Source organism: Thermobia domestica, chromosome 9 (assembly GCF_964235325.1).
Source record: "Thermobia domestica chromosome 9, izTheDome1.hap1.1, whole genome shotgun sequence".
Classification (NCBI taxonomy): Eukaryota; Metazoa; Arthropoda; class Insecta; order Zygentoma; family Lepismatidae; genus Thermobia; species Thermobia domestica.
Window position 1 is genome coordinate 165,468,551 of NC_137462.1, and position 16,648 is coordinate 165,485,198.

General features: G+C 34.0%; 1 protein-coding gene across 2 annotated transcripts in view; it reads left to right on the plus strand.

Moving 5' to 3' along the window:
• LOC145694196 (helix-loop-helix protein 1-like) overlaps positions 1–16,648 on the plus strand; it is a 63,235-nt gene that overhangs the window by 23,151 nt on the left and 23,436 nt on the right. The window contains exon 2 of one of the 2 annotated variants that reach the window (XM_081770309.1): positions 1,626–1,668. The exons of the other annotated variant lie outside the window; for it this stretch is intronic. Within the exon in view, the coding sequence (XP_081626435.1) occupies positions 1,663–1,668 (6 nt within the window). The 5' untranslated portion in view covers positions 1,626–1,662. The remainder of the gene's footprint in view (positions 1–1,625; positions 1,669–16,648) is intronic. 2 annotated transcript variants of the gene reach the window in all.

Below are 16,648 nucleotides of genomic sequence, written 5' to 3' on the forward strand. Positions count from 1 at the left end.
GTCACTCCTCTCAAATTACCTCCGAGGGAGATGACCGGTTTTCGAACTCAATGATTCAATTAATTACGTGATACTTGAAATCAACAAAATTGATTAATATTGCTATTAGCAGAGTTACATAACTATTTGCAATAGCTTTAGGAGTATTCAGAATGTATTTTATCAACAAAAGCAAGAGTAGAGCACTTGATAAAAATCTGTTATCCGGAGAGCGGTATATAGTACAAATATACGTAATCCTTATGTTTACTACGGAAATCTGTACGGAGCACATGCTATTCATATGCTACATATGTACTGCTTCTTTCACAATTAGATGCTACATAATGCCGCTGCAGACTGTCTGACTTCTAACAGTCTTCCGGATATTACATACATATACGTATGTTGCATACGTCAGCTATATGTTATATACGTCCATCTATATGTGAGATCTTTACCAATCATATATACCTGTTGTTCTTTCTTTCATACGGAAAGTATGTAAAGATGGAACACTTATACGGAAAGTATTATAAAACATAAGTTTTCAGTTATACGTTTGATACAAGATGTTACGTACAGTACAGTTGTACGTTAAGTCCAAAAACTACATGATTTACGCATGTAACCTACGTTTTTTATGTACGCATTTATGTTTTTTTTCTGTGAGAGTTTCAAGCACGACAAGAAGGAAATATAACTTCATGACGTTGATGAGCAGCATGTAATAAACTAGAATGTTACCGCAACGTGGCTACACTTTACACCACACGGGAAAAGTGTTTCATTCTACTGTGCTGGTAACATTGTTGTGCTTTATGACACAGAATGACGCGACATCACAGACGGTAATCTAAGTATACCTAGAAGAAAGGTGGGTGTAATTCAACTGTTGTTTGCTCTATGAGAAGACAGTGAAGTTTACTAGACAGATTTACGCAAGTCAAAAAATAAATCTATGACCATCTTAGTCCCTACTTACTGTGAAGAAGTAAGCAACATTACCTTTCATTTCGTAAAAACGATACGCCATATTGCTCTACAGTTCAGTTAAGAATCCAGAATGGTATTACTTTGCAACATATGGAAATGCAGAATAGCGATTACAGATTATCAGTTGCTGAGAGTACTGAGATCAGTAACAATACAACAAAAACTGGAAGAAAAGGAATCTCAGAGCAGAATCAGGTGAGAATGTGTCACATGATGATTTACAGGAGTTCTATATACAGGTATAACCCTCTTCTAGTCCGGTAAGAGGGACTAACACTTCATACTTTTCCCAAATATTGCCTCGCCATATGAACGACGTAGCCTGCTGGCATTTAAGCAAACTCTGTATGTAGGGACACAGAAACAGGACCACTAAATTTGTCACTAAAAATAATAATAATAATAATAATAATAATAATAATAATAATAATAATAATAATAATAATAATAATAAGAAGAAGAAGAAGAAGAAGAAGAAGAAATTTGAAATTATAATAATGTGTTAATTAAAATAAACATAGTAAAATTGGTAGGGTAAACTCGGTATTCATAGCCTCAAAATTCACTTCGCGATTGTATTTCATATAAAAATGTGTCTAAATAAGATTATTACTACAACTTTAATTAGCTCTTCCTCTTCTTCTTTGTAGATCCCGATTTATTGGCAAGAAAGGGATTTAAAAATTCATGAAAGTAAGTACTGAACAATTTTATTGTTATTCTGAAAACCTGATACATTTATGGAACAAGTAACGGACTTATTTAATGAGGATTTGAACTCATTGAGTTATTAATTTATTAACGTGGTACTACAGCTTCTTTATTGTATTAAAAATAATGGTATTTATCTTGAAAAATAAATCAGTATATGTTTTCTTATTTAAGTTTTGTTAAGTGAAAACGTCCGTTTTGACTACTGCTGATTTCAGCTACTGAAAGAAATATACGAAGTAAGGTTGCACAAAAAATAAAGCAGAATTATCTGAATGTTCAGGATTATGTGAATGGTTATCACGTTTGGTTTCTATGTTTACAGTTCCAATGGAGGAAAATGTACGTGGTAGGTCAGATTACATGTTAAACTGTATATCTTGTCTCGTTTAGCTCCATAGTGTTTGCCACGAGACGAGATTTTTTTTTGTATCATCTCGAAAACGAAATGCGCGGCACCTTTTCTAATTCTAGATGAAACGAGAAATTTCACCCAAGTCTTAGATCTCCAACACTCGCATGGTGTTAGTTGGTTCACAGTATAAAACCTATAAATGGATAAAATGCTTTATGCAGATAGTGAAGAGCATTTCTCAATGTTTAAAGATACGTAAGTCATTACACATACTTCCTGTGACACGAAAGTATTCCTTCTAGATGAATTTAAAAATATACATGAGGGAATACATTTTATACATAAATTTACGAAACGAGACGAGACAAGGAAAAGCTTTTCGAGCATTGAGACGAGACGAGAAACAATTCTTTGAGAATCCAGATGAGACAAGACTTCTACGAAATTTACACGACTAAAAGAGACGAGAAAACCTCGTTTCACGTCTCATTTCATCTCGTCTCATAGGAAACACTGTAACCGCGGCGCTGAGTAGGGACGTTATACTCCAAACGAACTAACATGGCTGTCTTGAGCAAGTAGGCATGTCACGGAGGTTTGAACAAGCGTGACTACAAATTTCTGTTCCCGGGATGAAAGTAAAATTTGATATTCTGTAACTGAATTTAACAGAACAAGATTTAAATTTTATTTAGGAGGAAGGATTGTTCTTCATTTTACTAAAGTAGTTTGTTTCATTTAATTGTGTGTTTATTTTACTGTAAATAGTAAATACTTATATGTCTACATTTTTCAATTGCAATACTCATCAACAGTGATAAGTCTGATAACGATAATAACTATCTGGACTTAATTTGAAACCAACTAGTGTTGTCCACGAAAAGAGACTAGAAATAAGGTTTTTCTCGACTTGACTCGTAAATTGTTTAGAATTTTAGTCTCGATTCTAGGAAAAATTCTAATCTCCTCTTAATTTTCGAAAAAGCTTTTACAATAGTAGGTTGGACCTCCCAAGTAAATAGAACACCTAAATATATGTTTACTTAATACCTAGTGGCAACCCATGGATTCTGTGAAGAAAACAAAATATAATAAATAAGTTACAAAAAGGAAAAAAAGAAAGGAGAAAACAGGTAAAACAAAATCAAAGTGAAATTACCAAAATTAATTCTCTTTCAGAAAAGAACTACAGCTTAACTTTTCTTCCCTTCCGATTACCAAATACATTAATAATATCGTCGAACTCAAGTGACTGAAAATTATATTCTTCCCAGTGGATAAAGGAGAAAAGTTTATATATATATTTTAGTCAGGACGAGCCCAATTTTTTGTTTATAACTAACTTGGTAAAACATTTTACGTTATGCAATAGAGAAATTCAACGTTTAATATATGGTCAATGGAGTGGTGATGAAGCTAGTGCTGAAGTGAATGCATGATATTTTGTAAATGAAAGTAGGGGGAGGACAATTCTAATACACAGTCAATTTAAAAAACTTCCAAAATAAACCATAGAACATCTCACCTAAGTTCAGTTTTTCAAGCTGTAACCAAGTCAAATCAGAAAGCTTGGTTTTCAAAACTTCCTTTCAACTAATACCCTTACAGCACAATTACATAGCAGCATATGTCTATCATGTTCCCCCAGGTACATGTGAATGTGTCCAGTATGTGCCTTATATAAAATACTTCTGAGAAAGAAATGACGTGCATAGCAAGTGATGGTCACAGTCTATGTCCGCCTCTAAGCACATGTCTGACATGTACCTAGGGAACGTACCTAGTATGTTCTAGGTATGTTCCCCATGTCGTAAGCGCCAATGAACCACAAAATTACTACCCCAAAATATCTTAATTCGCCTCTATGCGTAATGTGTTTAAAATTAGGTGAGTCTAAACAACACTGAAAACGAAACAAAATTTAGGGCTACCCTAGAGGGGGCGCGAGCCATCTTGGATTACTAGCAGTGTGCTCTTCCGACTTGGCCACAGAGATAATGAAGAGAACGTCGCTTGTAGAGGGATAAATTATTGAGGTCTTTTGCATTCGGCTAATCAGAGTGCTCCTTTAACCGCATATATTCGACTATAACCGTTTGGGATCAGATAAAATCTGCTCGCCATGTAATTTTATAACAAAATGACGAGTGTCAATTTACTTTATTTCAAGGTTCTTCCATATTCACTTTCAAATGATCGGCGACAGTTGCCATCTAATAAAGTTGATGTGTTTGTTGCTTCTAGTACACAATCGCTTAGAAAAAGAAGCAACAAATGCATCAAATGTGGGAGATGAATTTAGAACACCTAAACGGCGAATGCCTAGCAGATCTTGTGTTGTTAGGGTATCTGAAATAATATGTACCTAAGGGACGTACCTCGAACATGACAAATATATATCCCAAGTGACGACATAAAAATAAATGACTGTTATAGTGCGCAAATGAGCCACGTATATAAATGCTATATTTTTGGCACATAGTTGCAAATATCAATTAATTGTAACAAGTACCTAAAACTAGGTAGCAGAAATACATACTTAGCACATGAATATCATATGTGCCAAGTGTCGGGTACCTAAAAAGTAGCGTGTACACCTAAATGGCACATGCCTAGCACATCTTGTGCTGTTAGGGTATAGGTATTGTCTGCCAAACAAATAAATGCATGTTTTCTAAGGGATAGTATCTTGCCCTTTGCTGCTATGAAAATAAAATACTACACATTACCCCCATATCATTTCGCCAGTAGCTTCCTATTTGCTGATCAGTTAAAATAGTATTCCTGGCATCGTGGTGAAAAATGTATTTGCATTTTCGCGCGTTGTACGAAAAGCACAAAAAGTGAACGCATTAAAAACAAGGAAATAAGGAAAAAATACAATGCGATATAAAGTGCTTGGACTCTCGATAAATCACTCAATGTAGTACTTTCCTTGAAGGAGGTCTTGATTGTGTGATCGGTAACACCGTGGGCTTAAGTCCCCGGGATCCTCAGATCGATTCTCCCTGTAGACATACGTTTTATTTTCTTTACAACAATAGAAGTTATTTAAAATTATCCAGTCATCCGAGAAAAGGAAATTCTGTAGAAACACAACATTTCACTTTTGTATTCACATTATCGCGAAGAAATATGGTCATTTCTTCCAGTTCAAACCGTAGACAATAAGTTAGTGAATAATGTTTCTCGGTCTTTCTATAAACAATGTCCAGTGTGTTGTTGTCGGCACAACTCTACACTGTAGACCTTAAAGTCGCAAGTTTCTGAGGAAAAGAGTGTCCATTTATTATTATTATTATTATTATTATTATTATTATTATTATTATTATTATTATTATTATTATTATTATTATTATTATTATTATTATTATTATTAGAATGACAAAAGAAGGAAAGAAAAAGACACGTTGAAACTATTGATAGAACAGAAGAGATATACTTTATATCAGATTCTTTTTAGGTTTACACATGAACTTAATAATATTATTACATTTATGGATTGACAGATAGAATTATTATTTTACGAGAACAAGAAATGGATTATAAATATTTGTTAGCTGGTAGCAGTAATGAATTTTGTTTCGCCCTTCTTCTAGATAGGTTGAGTTGATTTTGAGTTTAACGTAAGCAGCAAGGCTATATGAGACGGGACCTACTGGTTAACGTGGAATCCGAACCACATGAGCTTCTGCCGGGAATCGAACCGGGTTTTTCTAGGTAGGAAGGTGAGATGATACCTTGAATAGAATCGTTCTTGTGACTAGAGTTATAAGTTCGATCACTATTTGTAATTTGTGTCATTCCTTTAATGCTTTATCAACGTTGCATGTAGCGTTAAAGCTAATAATAACTCACTGACGAAATCACGTATAAAATTGGAAGACCGAGTTAGTTGCGTAAATTCGCACACAGATAGAGGTAACGAAGCCAGAGTAATGTTCGTATGTCTCTGCTCTGGCCATTCTCCCTCGTAGAGTATTCAATAGCAAGGTAGTCTGAAGATCTTGTAGTCCACGAATCGATTATCGTGCACGCAGAACCATTTTTATTTCTTGAACACAAGTAGAAAAGGCAAAAAAAAAAAAAAAAAACGAATCGAGATGCATGAAGTTTACAGCTAACAAGTAAGACCGAACCGAAGGTATGGATCACTTCGTGATTTGTTTAAACAAACAATAAAATGGAGGAAAATTGTTGTGTCTGTGTCTAGGAACGGAGTATAAATAAAAAATAAAAAAACTACACTTCTGTCCATAAATGTAAATAACTCTCTTTCTTATGATAGAAAATGTTAAATGTCTTCTTAGAAATATGCAGAAAAGGAAACCAATATTTTCAAACAAAAAAATCTGCAAAAAATTAAGAAATAAAGAAATTATAATTAATAAGAGAAATCTCCGAAACTCATCGCCAAATTTTAAGTTTCGTTTTCGTAAGCATGGCAAACGCGCGGCGAAATTTACAGAGAGAGAGAGAGGGAGGGGGAACTTTATGTTTTATTAGAAATACAACTTAAATCTTTCATAAAGTTAGTAACTATGCTTATTGCACAGCTCTAGTAGTAATAGGTATTAAACATTTTATACGTAAAAAAACAAATAAAAAGAAATAAACCACAAAATTGCAAAGCGATCAGGCAGTTTGCGGTAGTGATTTTCTGATATGTGTCTACTAAGAGAGGAAACCTTAACATGCCTTCATAGAGTATACGATTAGCGCGCGCTCCTGAAGTGTTTTTTTAATCCCCGATCATCAGTTCGAATCCCATAGCCTACGTTAACTTTTTTTTTTTTTTAAAAAAAAGAAAATCTTGATTCTATCAATTTGTTAAACATCAATGTTTTGTTCTAATAACGTTGCTTAGTTCTATCGTCTTCATTCTAGTTTATTTGAATATTTCCAAATAATAAAGAATTACGTCCTTTAAATACAGTATTAAAATTATCAAGAACTTTATAAAAAGGGGAAACTTCATTTCTAATCATTATCCTAACCGGAAGGGGAAAGTTATAAACATTTGAAATGGTAATTAACATATGACTAAACTTCAATGAAACATTACAAAAATAAAACATTTACTCCAAATAGTTTCTGCAAGTAATTTGTAGAAAATGGACAGAAATAATGAACACAAACAAATTATTAGTAGTCAATTAAAAGTTTAGTAGCGATAGTTGTAAACTCAAATAGAATATTCACTCTTTGCTTCATGAAAATAATAAACATCTTACAAAAATAATGATTTTTTGGCTTGCAAGGGTAAAGTTAATGAATATTACTACAAACTATTACAAAGTTAGGGGCCGCAGTGGCCCAGTGGAAGCCGGTGAGTGCAGCTGAGCAGCCTGAGGTGTTAGACTGACGATCGTAAGGTTTTCAAGTCCCTCTGCATGGGAGGAATTTTAACTGTCCTCGATGTTTCTGTGTTTATGTCCCTGTCGATTCTAGTAGTCCTCAAATGTGATTGAAATAGAGAATAAGTCAGGAAGTTTTTAAAAAAAGTGGTAGAGAGTTCACCTCTGATGCATAGGGTCCCTGGTTTGTTCCCAGCTCGCGCCAAGTGAACTTTGTGGTGGACACAGTGTGTGTGTGTGTGGGTTTTCTTGAGGTTCTCCTGTTTTCCCCCACTTTCTTTATTCCACCATTTCATTAATTTCTCATAACCACCGCCTCCTTTATCCTAGTCGGCATAACTATGGAACGGAAAACAGATTGTTTTCCTTTCTTTTTTGTTAGAGGTAAATGACTGTAAGTACAGTACTGTAAGTAATGGTGAATAGAATTTTGTACCCTCAGATAAAATATTACTTTTCAACCCTTCCCGTTGGTCTAGCGAGTTGCACGTGCTCCTTTAATGTATGCGGTTCCGGGCTCTATTCCCGATGCAACACAAAAAAGTTACCTTTCCATTTACTCTTATTAATTCTCTCTTATTTTTAACCTGAAGGGCATAAACGTGAAATATTAAACTAAATAATTCCGTTTCAATTATGCGACAGAAGTTTTGGCAGAAGTGTAGTTTTTTTTTATTATTATTTATACTCCATTCCTAGACACAGACACAACAATTTTCCTCCATTTTATTGTTTGTTTAAACAAATCACGAAGTGATCCATACCTTCGGTTCGGTCTTACTTGTTAGCTGTAAACTTCATGCATCTCGATTTGTTTTTTTTTTTTTTTTTTTTTTTTTGCCTTTTCTACTTGTGTTCAAGAAATAAAAATGGTTCTGCGTGCACGATAATCGATTCGTGGACTACAAGATCTTCAGACTACCTTGCTATTGAATACTCTACGAGGGAGAATGGCCAGAGCAGAGACATACGAACATTACTCTGGCTTCGTTACCTCTATCTGTGTGCGAATTTACGCAACTAACTCGGTCTTCCAATTTTATACGTGATTTCGTCAGTGAGTTATTATTAGCTTTAACGCTACATGCAACATTGATAAAGCATTAAAGGAATGACACAAATTACAAATAGTGATCGAACTTATAACTCTAGTCACAAGAACGATTCTATTCAAGGTATCACCTCACCTTCCTACCTAGAAAAACCCGGTTCGATTCCCAGCAGAAGCTCATGTGGTTCGGATTCCACGTTAACCAGTAGGTCCCGTCTCATATAGCCTTGCTGCTTACGTTAAACTCAAAATCAACTCAACCTATCTAGAAGAAGGGCGAAACAAAATTCACTACTGCTACCAGCTAACAAATATTTATACTCCATTTCTTGTTCTCGTAAAATAATAATTCTATCTGTCAATCCATAAATGTAATAATATTATTAAGTTCATGTGTAAACCTAAAAAGAATCTGATATAAAGTATATCTCTTCTGTTCTATCAATAGTTTCAACGTGTCTTTTTCTTTCCTTCTTTTGTCATTCTAATAATAATAATAATAATAATAATAATAATAATAATAATAATAATAATAATAATAATAATAATAATAATAATAATAATAATAATAATAATAATAATAATAATAAATGGACACTCTTTTCCTCAGAAACTTGCGACTTTAAGGTCTACAGTGTAGAGTTGTGCCGACAACAACACACTGGACATTGTTTATAGAAAGACCGAGAAACATTATTCACTAACTTATTGTCTACGGTTTGAACTGGAAGAAATGACCATATTTCTTCGCGATAATGTGAATACAAAAGTGAAATGTTGTGTTTCTACAGAATTTCCTTTTCTCGGATGACTGGATAATTTTAAATAACTTCTATTGTTGTAAAGAAAATAAAACGTATGTCTACAGGGAGAATCGATCTGAGGATCCCGGGGACTTAAGCCCACGGTGTTACCGATCACACAATCAAGACCTCCTTCAAGGAAAGTGCTACATTGAGTGATTTGTCGAAAGAGTCCAAGCACTTTCCATCACATTGTTTTTTATCTTGTTTCCTTGTTTTTGATGCGTTCACTCTTTGTGTTTTTAGTACAACGCACGTAAAAGCAAATACATTTTTCGCCACGATGCCAGGAATACTATTTTAACTGATCAGCAAATAGAAAGCTACTGGCGAAATGATATGGGGTAATGTGTAGTATTTTATTTTCATAGCAGCAAAGGGCAAGATACTATCCCTTAGAAAACATGCATTTATTTGTTTGACAGTCAATCGTATTACAGAAGTAAACGGAGATCATAACGTAAAGTAATTGGAATATATATAAAAATAACATGTTTTAATCGACATAACCTGAAGAAAAGGGAGAGCCATGAAGAATTTTTCTCAAAAAGGCACTAATAAGAAGACATGTTCTTGCAAAGTAATTTCAGTAATAATAATAATAATAATAATAATAATAATAATAATAATAATAATAATAATAATAATAATAATAATAATAATAATAATAATATAAAAATAGCAAAAGAAACAAACTAAATGTAAACCACTGATACACAGAAGACAGAAATAAGTATTACTTTACTCCGATTTGTACGGCCTTGAGTCCGTTCAATTTCAGCTATGACTCTGTGCGAACTTTGTTGCCAGTCAGCACACAATACAAGTAACCGTAAGAACTATACTTCCTTCAGATGTTAAAATTTGAAATTGATCTGTTTTCATTGTTTTCCGTTTATAATGTGCAGATATCCTTTACGCGTTATGTGGTGTACTTTCATGCTCATAGTGGTGCTACCAGACAAGAAATTTTCGGAAAACTAGGTTTTCATTCTAACGCCATAAAATGTTATTTAGCTGTCAACCTATATATTGTATACTCAATACCTTAATTACAGTAGTTTCTTTATTTTAGCATGTGCCACATATTAAGCTAAATGAGTGCTCCTGGCACATCTCATTCCCGAGTTATAGTAGTTCAAAATTCATGGAACAATACTTTATGGACACCCTGTATACTTACCTCGTACATAAAAATAAATTATTACTGTGCTGAGCTTCGAAGAAAAAATGTATTCAGCAATAAGTGTCTGCAGTGGTTTCAGTTTATAATAATAGGAAATGTAAAGCAACCCACAGTACAGTGAAGCGTAGTGGGTTGCATAAAGGTTCGGCGTTGTTTCAGTGAATGTGCTCTGCTAACTACACCTAGCAAACGTAGTCTATGGGCAAGTAGATGCCGTACGTTATTTGGGTGATGAATAATCAGGACACCAGGGACCAACGCTATTACTCTCAGCTTTCTAAACCGTAGTACGTTATCTTTTAATGTAACATTTATCTCCTATTGATACAGTAAAAGTACTTCTTTGTGGGTGAGCGGATAACGCGCATGATTTCTGTGTGCGTAATCCTGAGTTCAATATTTGGTAGGGGTACTTGACTCGGATACAAATCCGAGTAGTTGTTAGAATACCACTTTAAACAGTAAGCAACATTTCAAATAGCACTGGTGATAAAAATGGACATTAAATTCCAAATAATCAGTAATATACCAACTCGGTGAGTAGTAGAAAATGGATCGATCTGGGCCAGTGTTGAACAACTCACAAGCCCCTGGGAAAATGACCACCGTGCACCGTGAGCCCACGGTCTTTTACGACCTCCATTTTAGGGGTGAATTCGTTCCCTTTTATGACCACTTTTTAGGGGGTGTATTCGTTCTCTTTTACGAGCACATTTTAGGGGGTGAACTCATTCCCTTTTATGAACACTTTATCAACCCTTATTTTAATATAGCAGAAATTACGAACACATAGAAGAGAAGATAACACATAACACTACGTAACACACAGGAGAACAGATAACAGATAAGAATATGAAACATAGAAGGGGTGTATTCGTTCTCTTTTATGAGCATATTTTCCAACCCCTATTTTAAGATAACAGAAATTACATACGATTACGAACACATAGAAGAGCAGATAACACATAAGAGTACGTAACACACAAGGGTGTATTCATTCTCTTTTATGAGCATATTTTCCAACCCCTATTTCAACCTGACAGAGACTATGAAACATGGCGGACATAGCACAGGGGGTGTATTCATTTTCTCCACATCTAATTGAACATAGCAGAAATTACACTGAGAGTACTTAACACACAACATCCTCCATTTTAAGGGTGGACTCGTTCTCTTGTATAATTACTTTTCCAACCCCTATTTTAAGACAATGAATACCTATGTAACATAGCGATTGGATACGCTCTTTGAACCGATTTGGATGAAACTAGGCATATGGGGGTTTTCGACCATGCTGAGTACGAATATCATACCATTTTAGGGGTGAATTCGTTCCCTTTTATGACCACTTTTAAGGGGGTGTATTCGTTCTCTTTTACGAGCACATTTTAGGGGGTGAATTCATTCCCTTTTATGAGCATATTTTCCAACCCCTATGAACAAACAGCAGAACATCAGACTACGTAACATAACGAACATACAGAAGAGCAAATTGAACTCGTTCTCTTTTATGAGCACATTTTAAGGGGTGACCTCGTTCTCTTTTACGACCTCCATTTCAGAGGGTGTACTCGTTCCCTTTTATGAGCACTTTTTCAACCCTTATTTTAACATAGGAGATAACACATAAGATTACGAACACATAGAAGAGAAGATAACACATAACACTACGTAACACACAGCAGAACAGATAACACATAAGAGTACGTAACATAACAAGGGTGTATTTATTCTCTTTTATGAACATATTTTCAACCCCTATTTTAACATAGGAGATAACACATAAGATTACGAACACATAGAAGAGAAGATAACACATAACACTACGTAACACACAGCACAACAGATAATACATAAGAGTACGTAACATAACAAGGGTGTATTCATTCCCTTTTATGAGCATATTTTTCAACCCCTATTTTAACATAGGAGATAACACATAAGATTACGAACACATAGAAGAGAAGATAACACATAACACTATTTTAACATAGCAGATAACATATAAGATTACGAACACATAACATAGCAAGGGTGTACTCGTTCCCTTTTATGAGCATATTTACAAACCCCTATTCTGAACATAGCAGATAACACATAGAAGAGCAGATAACACATAGCACTATTTTAACATAGTAGGTAACATAAGATTACGAACACATATAAGAGCAGAAGACTACATAACATAGCAGGCCTCCATTTTAAGGGTGAACTCGTTCTCTTTTATGAGCATATTTTTCAACCCCTATTTTAACATAACAGAAATGACATAAGAATACTTAACTCATTCCAACCCTTATTTTAACATAACGAGCAAAGATTACAATCGAACACCCACGGTCTACAGATAATCATTTTAGAGGGTGTATTCATTCATTCTCTTTGATGACCATTTTTTCCACCCCTAATGAAATTACATAGGAGAGCAGATAATACATAAGATTCGTTCTCTTTTACGACCTCCATTTTAGAGGGTGAACTCGTTCCCTTTTATGATTACTTTTTCAACCCCTATTTGACCATTTTAACATAGCAGAAATGACATAAGCATGTCCTCAAACTACTGACCATCGTGAACAAAGGTCAAACTCGAAAACGAAACAACATATCGAGGTGCTGTTTCCACATTTAGCAATTGGTCATCAAAAAAGTACTGACCACCAAGGTCAAAGGTCAAAACTCGAAAACGGAGCCACATACTCAGGTGCTGTTTCCACATTGAGTAATAGGTCATCAGGTACCACAAGTTCCAAAATAGTGGCCATCGAGGTCAAAGGTCAACATACTTAAAACCTAATTACTCGAAAATGGATCCACATATTGAGGTGGTGTTTCCGCATTGAGTAATAGGTCATCAGGTACCACAAGTTCCAAAATAGTGGTCATCGAGGTCAAAGGTCAAAATACTTAAAACCCAATAACTCGAAAACGAAGCAACGTATTGAGGTGCTGTTTCCAAATCTAGTAATAGGTCATCAACTAGTGCAAGTTCCAAAATAGTGGTCATCGAGGTCAAAGGTCAAAATACTTAAAACCCAATAACTCGAAAACGAAGCAACGTATTGAGGTGCTGTTTCCAAATCTAGTAATAGGTCATCAACTAGTGCAAGTTCCAAAATAGTGACCATCGAGGTCAAAGGTCCAAAATACTTAAAACCTAATAACTCAGAAACGGATCCACATATTGAGGTGCTGTTTCCAAATCTAGTAACTGGTCATCAACTACTACAAGTTTCAAAATAATGATCATCGAGGTCAAAGGTCAACATACTTAAAACCTAATAACACGAAAACTGAGCCACATATTGAGATGCTGTTTTCAAATCTAGTAACTGGTCATCATCTACTACAAGTTCCAAAAATAATGACCATCGAGGTCAAAGGTCAAAGTACTTAAAACGTAATTACTCGGAAATGGATCCACGTATTGAGGTGCTGTTTCCAAATCTGGTAATTGGTCATCAGGTACTACAAGTTTCAAAATAATGATCATCGAGGTCAAAGGTCAACCTACTTAAAACCTAATAACACGAAAACTGAGCCACATATTGAGATGCTGTTTCCACATTTAGTAATCGACCACCAACTACTACAAGTTCCAAAATAATGATCATCGAGGTCAAAGGTCAACATACTTAAAAACTAATGACTCGAAAACTGAGCCAAATATTGAGGTGGTGTTTCCACATTTAGTAATAGTTCATCAATCACTGCAAGTTCCAAAATAATGACCATCGAGAGCTTGTAAACGGAGCAACGGATAAATTTTGTACAAAGCAGAAAAAGTGAAGGAGGAATAAATTTTAGTGGCCTATTGAATTTTGTACCAACGAGAAATGTCATTTTTTCTAGACCATGTTCTAATACTTAAACAAACGAAGGGGTGAATTTGAGTGACCTATTCAGTTTTGCACCAACGAGAAATAATTGCGTATTTGAAACAAACAATCGGATAAATTTAACCGGCTCAGAAGTTCAATACTATTTTGTACTCTTGAGTGAGCTTTCCAATTTTGTAGCAAAAAGACCATTTTTTTAAAACTAACTCAGAATTTCATTTCATTTTTGTAATACTCAAATTTGGATGAAGTGTTTAGTTTTGTACGAACCAGAAAAATTTGATTGGATTTTTTCATTAGGTACCAACTGGAAAAAGTGAAGGGCCATTATTCAAATAAACGAAGCAATAGAGTATTTAATTTTTGTACCAAGTAGAAAAAAAGAAGTGAAGTATGAATAAAATTTAGATGGACTATTTTCTTTTGTATCAATCAGAAAAAAAAACGAAGAGCCATTTTAACAAGTTCATAATTTCGATGTTCTACGTTTTATACCAACGAGAAAAAAATGAACTAGCTGAATATTTAAATATACGAAAGAACAAATTTAAGTGACCTATTCAATTTTGTACCAATGAGAAATGGCTCAGCAAAAGGCGAAGAAGGACTATTTTATATAATTTTACTACTCAAATAAACAATGGAGTATTTAGTTTTGTACCATTTTGGAGTATTCAAATAAACAAAGTAATGCATTTGAGTGAGCTATTTAATTTGAAAAACCGAAGTTGAGTATTTTATACCATTTTGTATTATTTCAACAAACAAAGGAATAAGCAAAAAAAAGGATCATTTTATATCATTTTAAACTAGTCTAATAAACGAAGGCATAAATATGAGTGAGCTATTTAATTTTGTAGCTGAGTATTTTAACGAAAGAACAAAATTGTACTAACCAGAAAAAACCGAAGAAGACCCATTTTAACTAACTGAGAATTTCTGTACCTTTTTGTACTATTTAAACAAACGATGGGATAAATTTGAGTGACCTGTTTTTCGTACTAACCAGAAAAATCGAAGAAGGTACCTTTGTACTAGCCCAATGAACGAAAGAGCAAATTTGGGTGTTCTACTTTTTTTATACCAAACAAAGAAGAACCATTTTGTACTACTCAAATAAACGAAAGAAAAAGCAAAAAAGACCTTTTTAACTAGCGCAGAATTTATGTAAGAATAATTTCGATGTTCTACTTTTTATACGAACGAGAAAAAATGAACTAGCTGAATATACGAAAGAATAAATTTAAGTGATCTATTCCATTTTGTACCAAGGAGAAATGCCATTTTTATCTAGCTTAGAATTTCTAGTGCATGTTGTATTATTTTAAACAAAACGAAGGGCTAAATTTGAGAAAGCGAACATGAACCATTTTACTCAAATTTGGATGGAGTATTTAGCTTTGTATGAACCAGAAAAAAAAGTAAAGGAGAACCGTTTTAACTAACTCAGATCTTTATACCATTTTGTACTATTTTTTGTACCAATCAGAAGAAAATCAAAGAAGGGTCATTTTAACTAGCCAAGCAAAAAAAAGGAAAGAATTAACACTTTGTACTAACCAGAAAAGGAGAAGAAGGATCAGCATTCTATACTTTTCGTGCCATTTATTAGGGTGTCCTATTTCTTTTTTTTACCAACAAGAACCATTTTTAACTGACTTAGAATTTTATACCTTTTTGAAAAATTTGTATCAAATCGAAAAAAGCAAGGAAATATTTGTGTTTTTGGTCTACCCAATTTCTTGGCCATGTTGTACTATTTAAACAAACAAAGGAATAAATTTGTGTGACCTATTCACTTTTATAGCAAGCAGAAAAAGGAAAGAATAAATTTGAGTGGCTTAAGCAAAGAAGGTCAATAGTAACTAACGTACTAACCAGAAAAATCGAAGAAGGTCCAATTTAGCTAACTCAGAATTTTATACCATTTTGTACTAATCAAATAAACGAAGGAATAAATTTTTGTGACCTATTCAGTTTTGAAAACAAGCAGGAAAAGAAAAGAATTAACATTTTGTACTAATCAAATAAACCAAGGAATAAATTTAGATTGCCTATTTAGTTTTGTACCAACCACGAAAAAAAGCGAAGAAGTTCCATTTTAACTAGCTCAATATTTCTGTACCATATTAACTAACTCAAAGAAACGAAAGAATAAATTTTGAGTGGCTTAAGCAAAGAAGGTCAATTTGTACCTTTTGTGCTATTAAAACTGAGTGACCTATTCAATTTTCTACCAAGTAGAAAAAATTTTGTTTGCAATTAAAAAAAACGGAGAAGGTCTATTTTATGTACATTTTTTACTACTCAAATAAACAAAGAAATACCATATTCTGCTACTCAAACAAACGACGGAATAAGCTCAGAATTT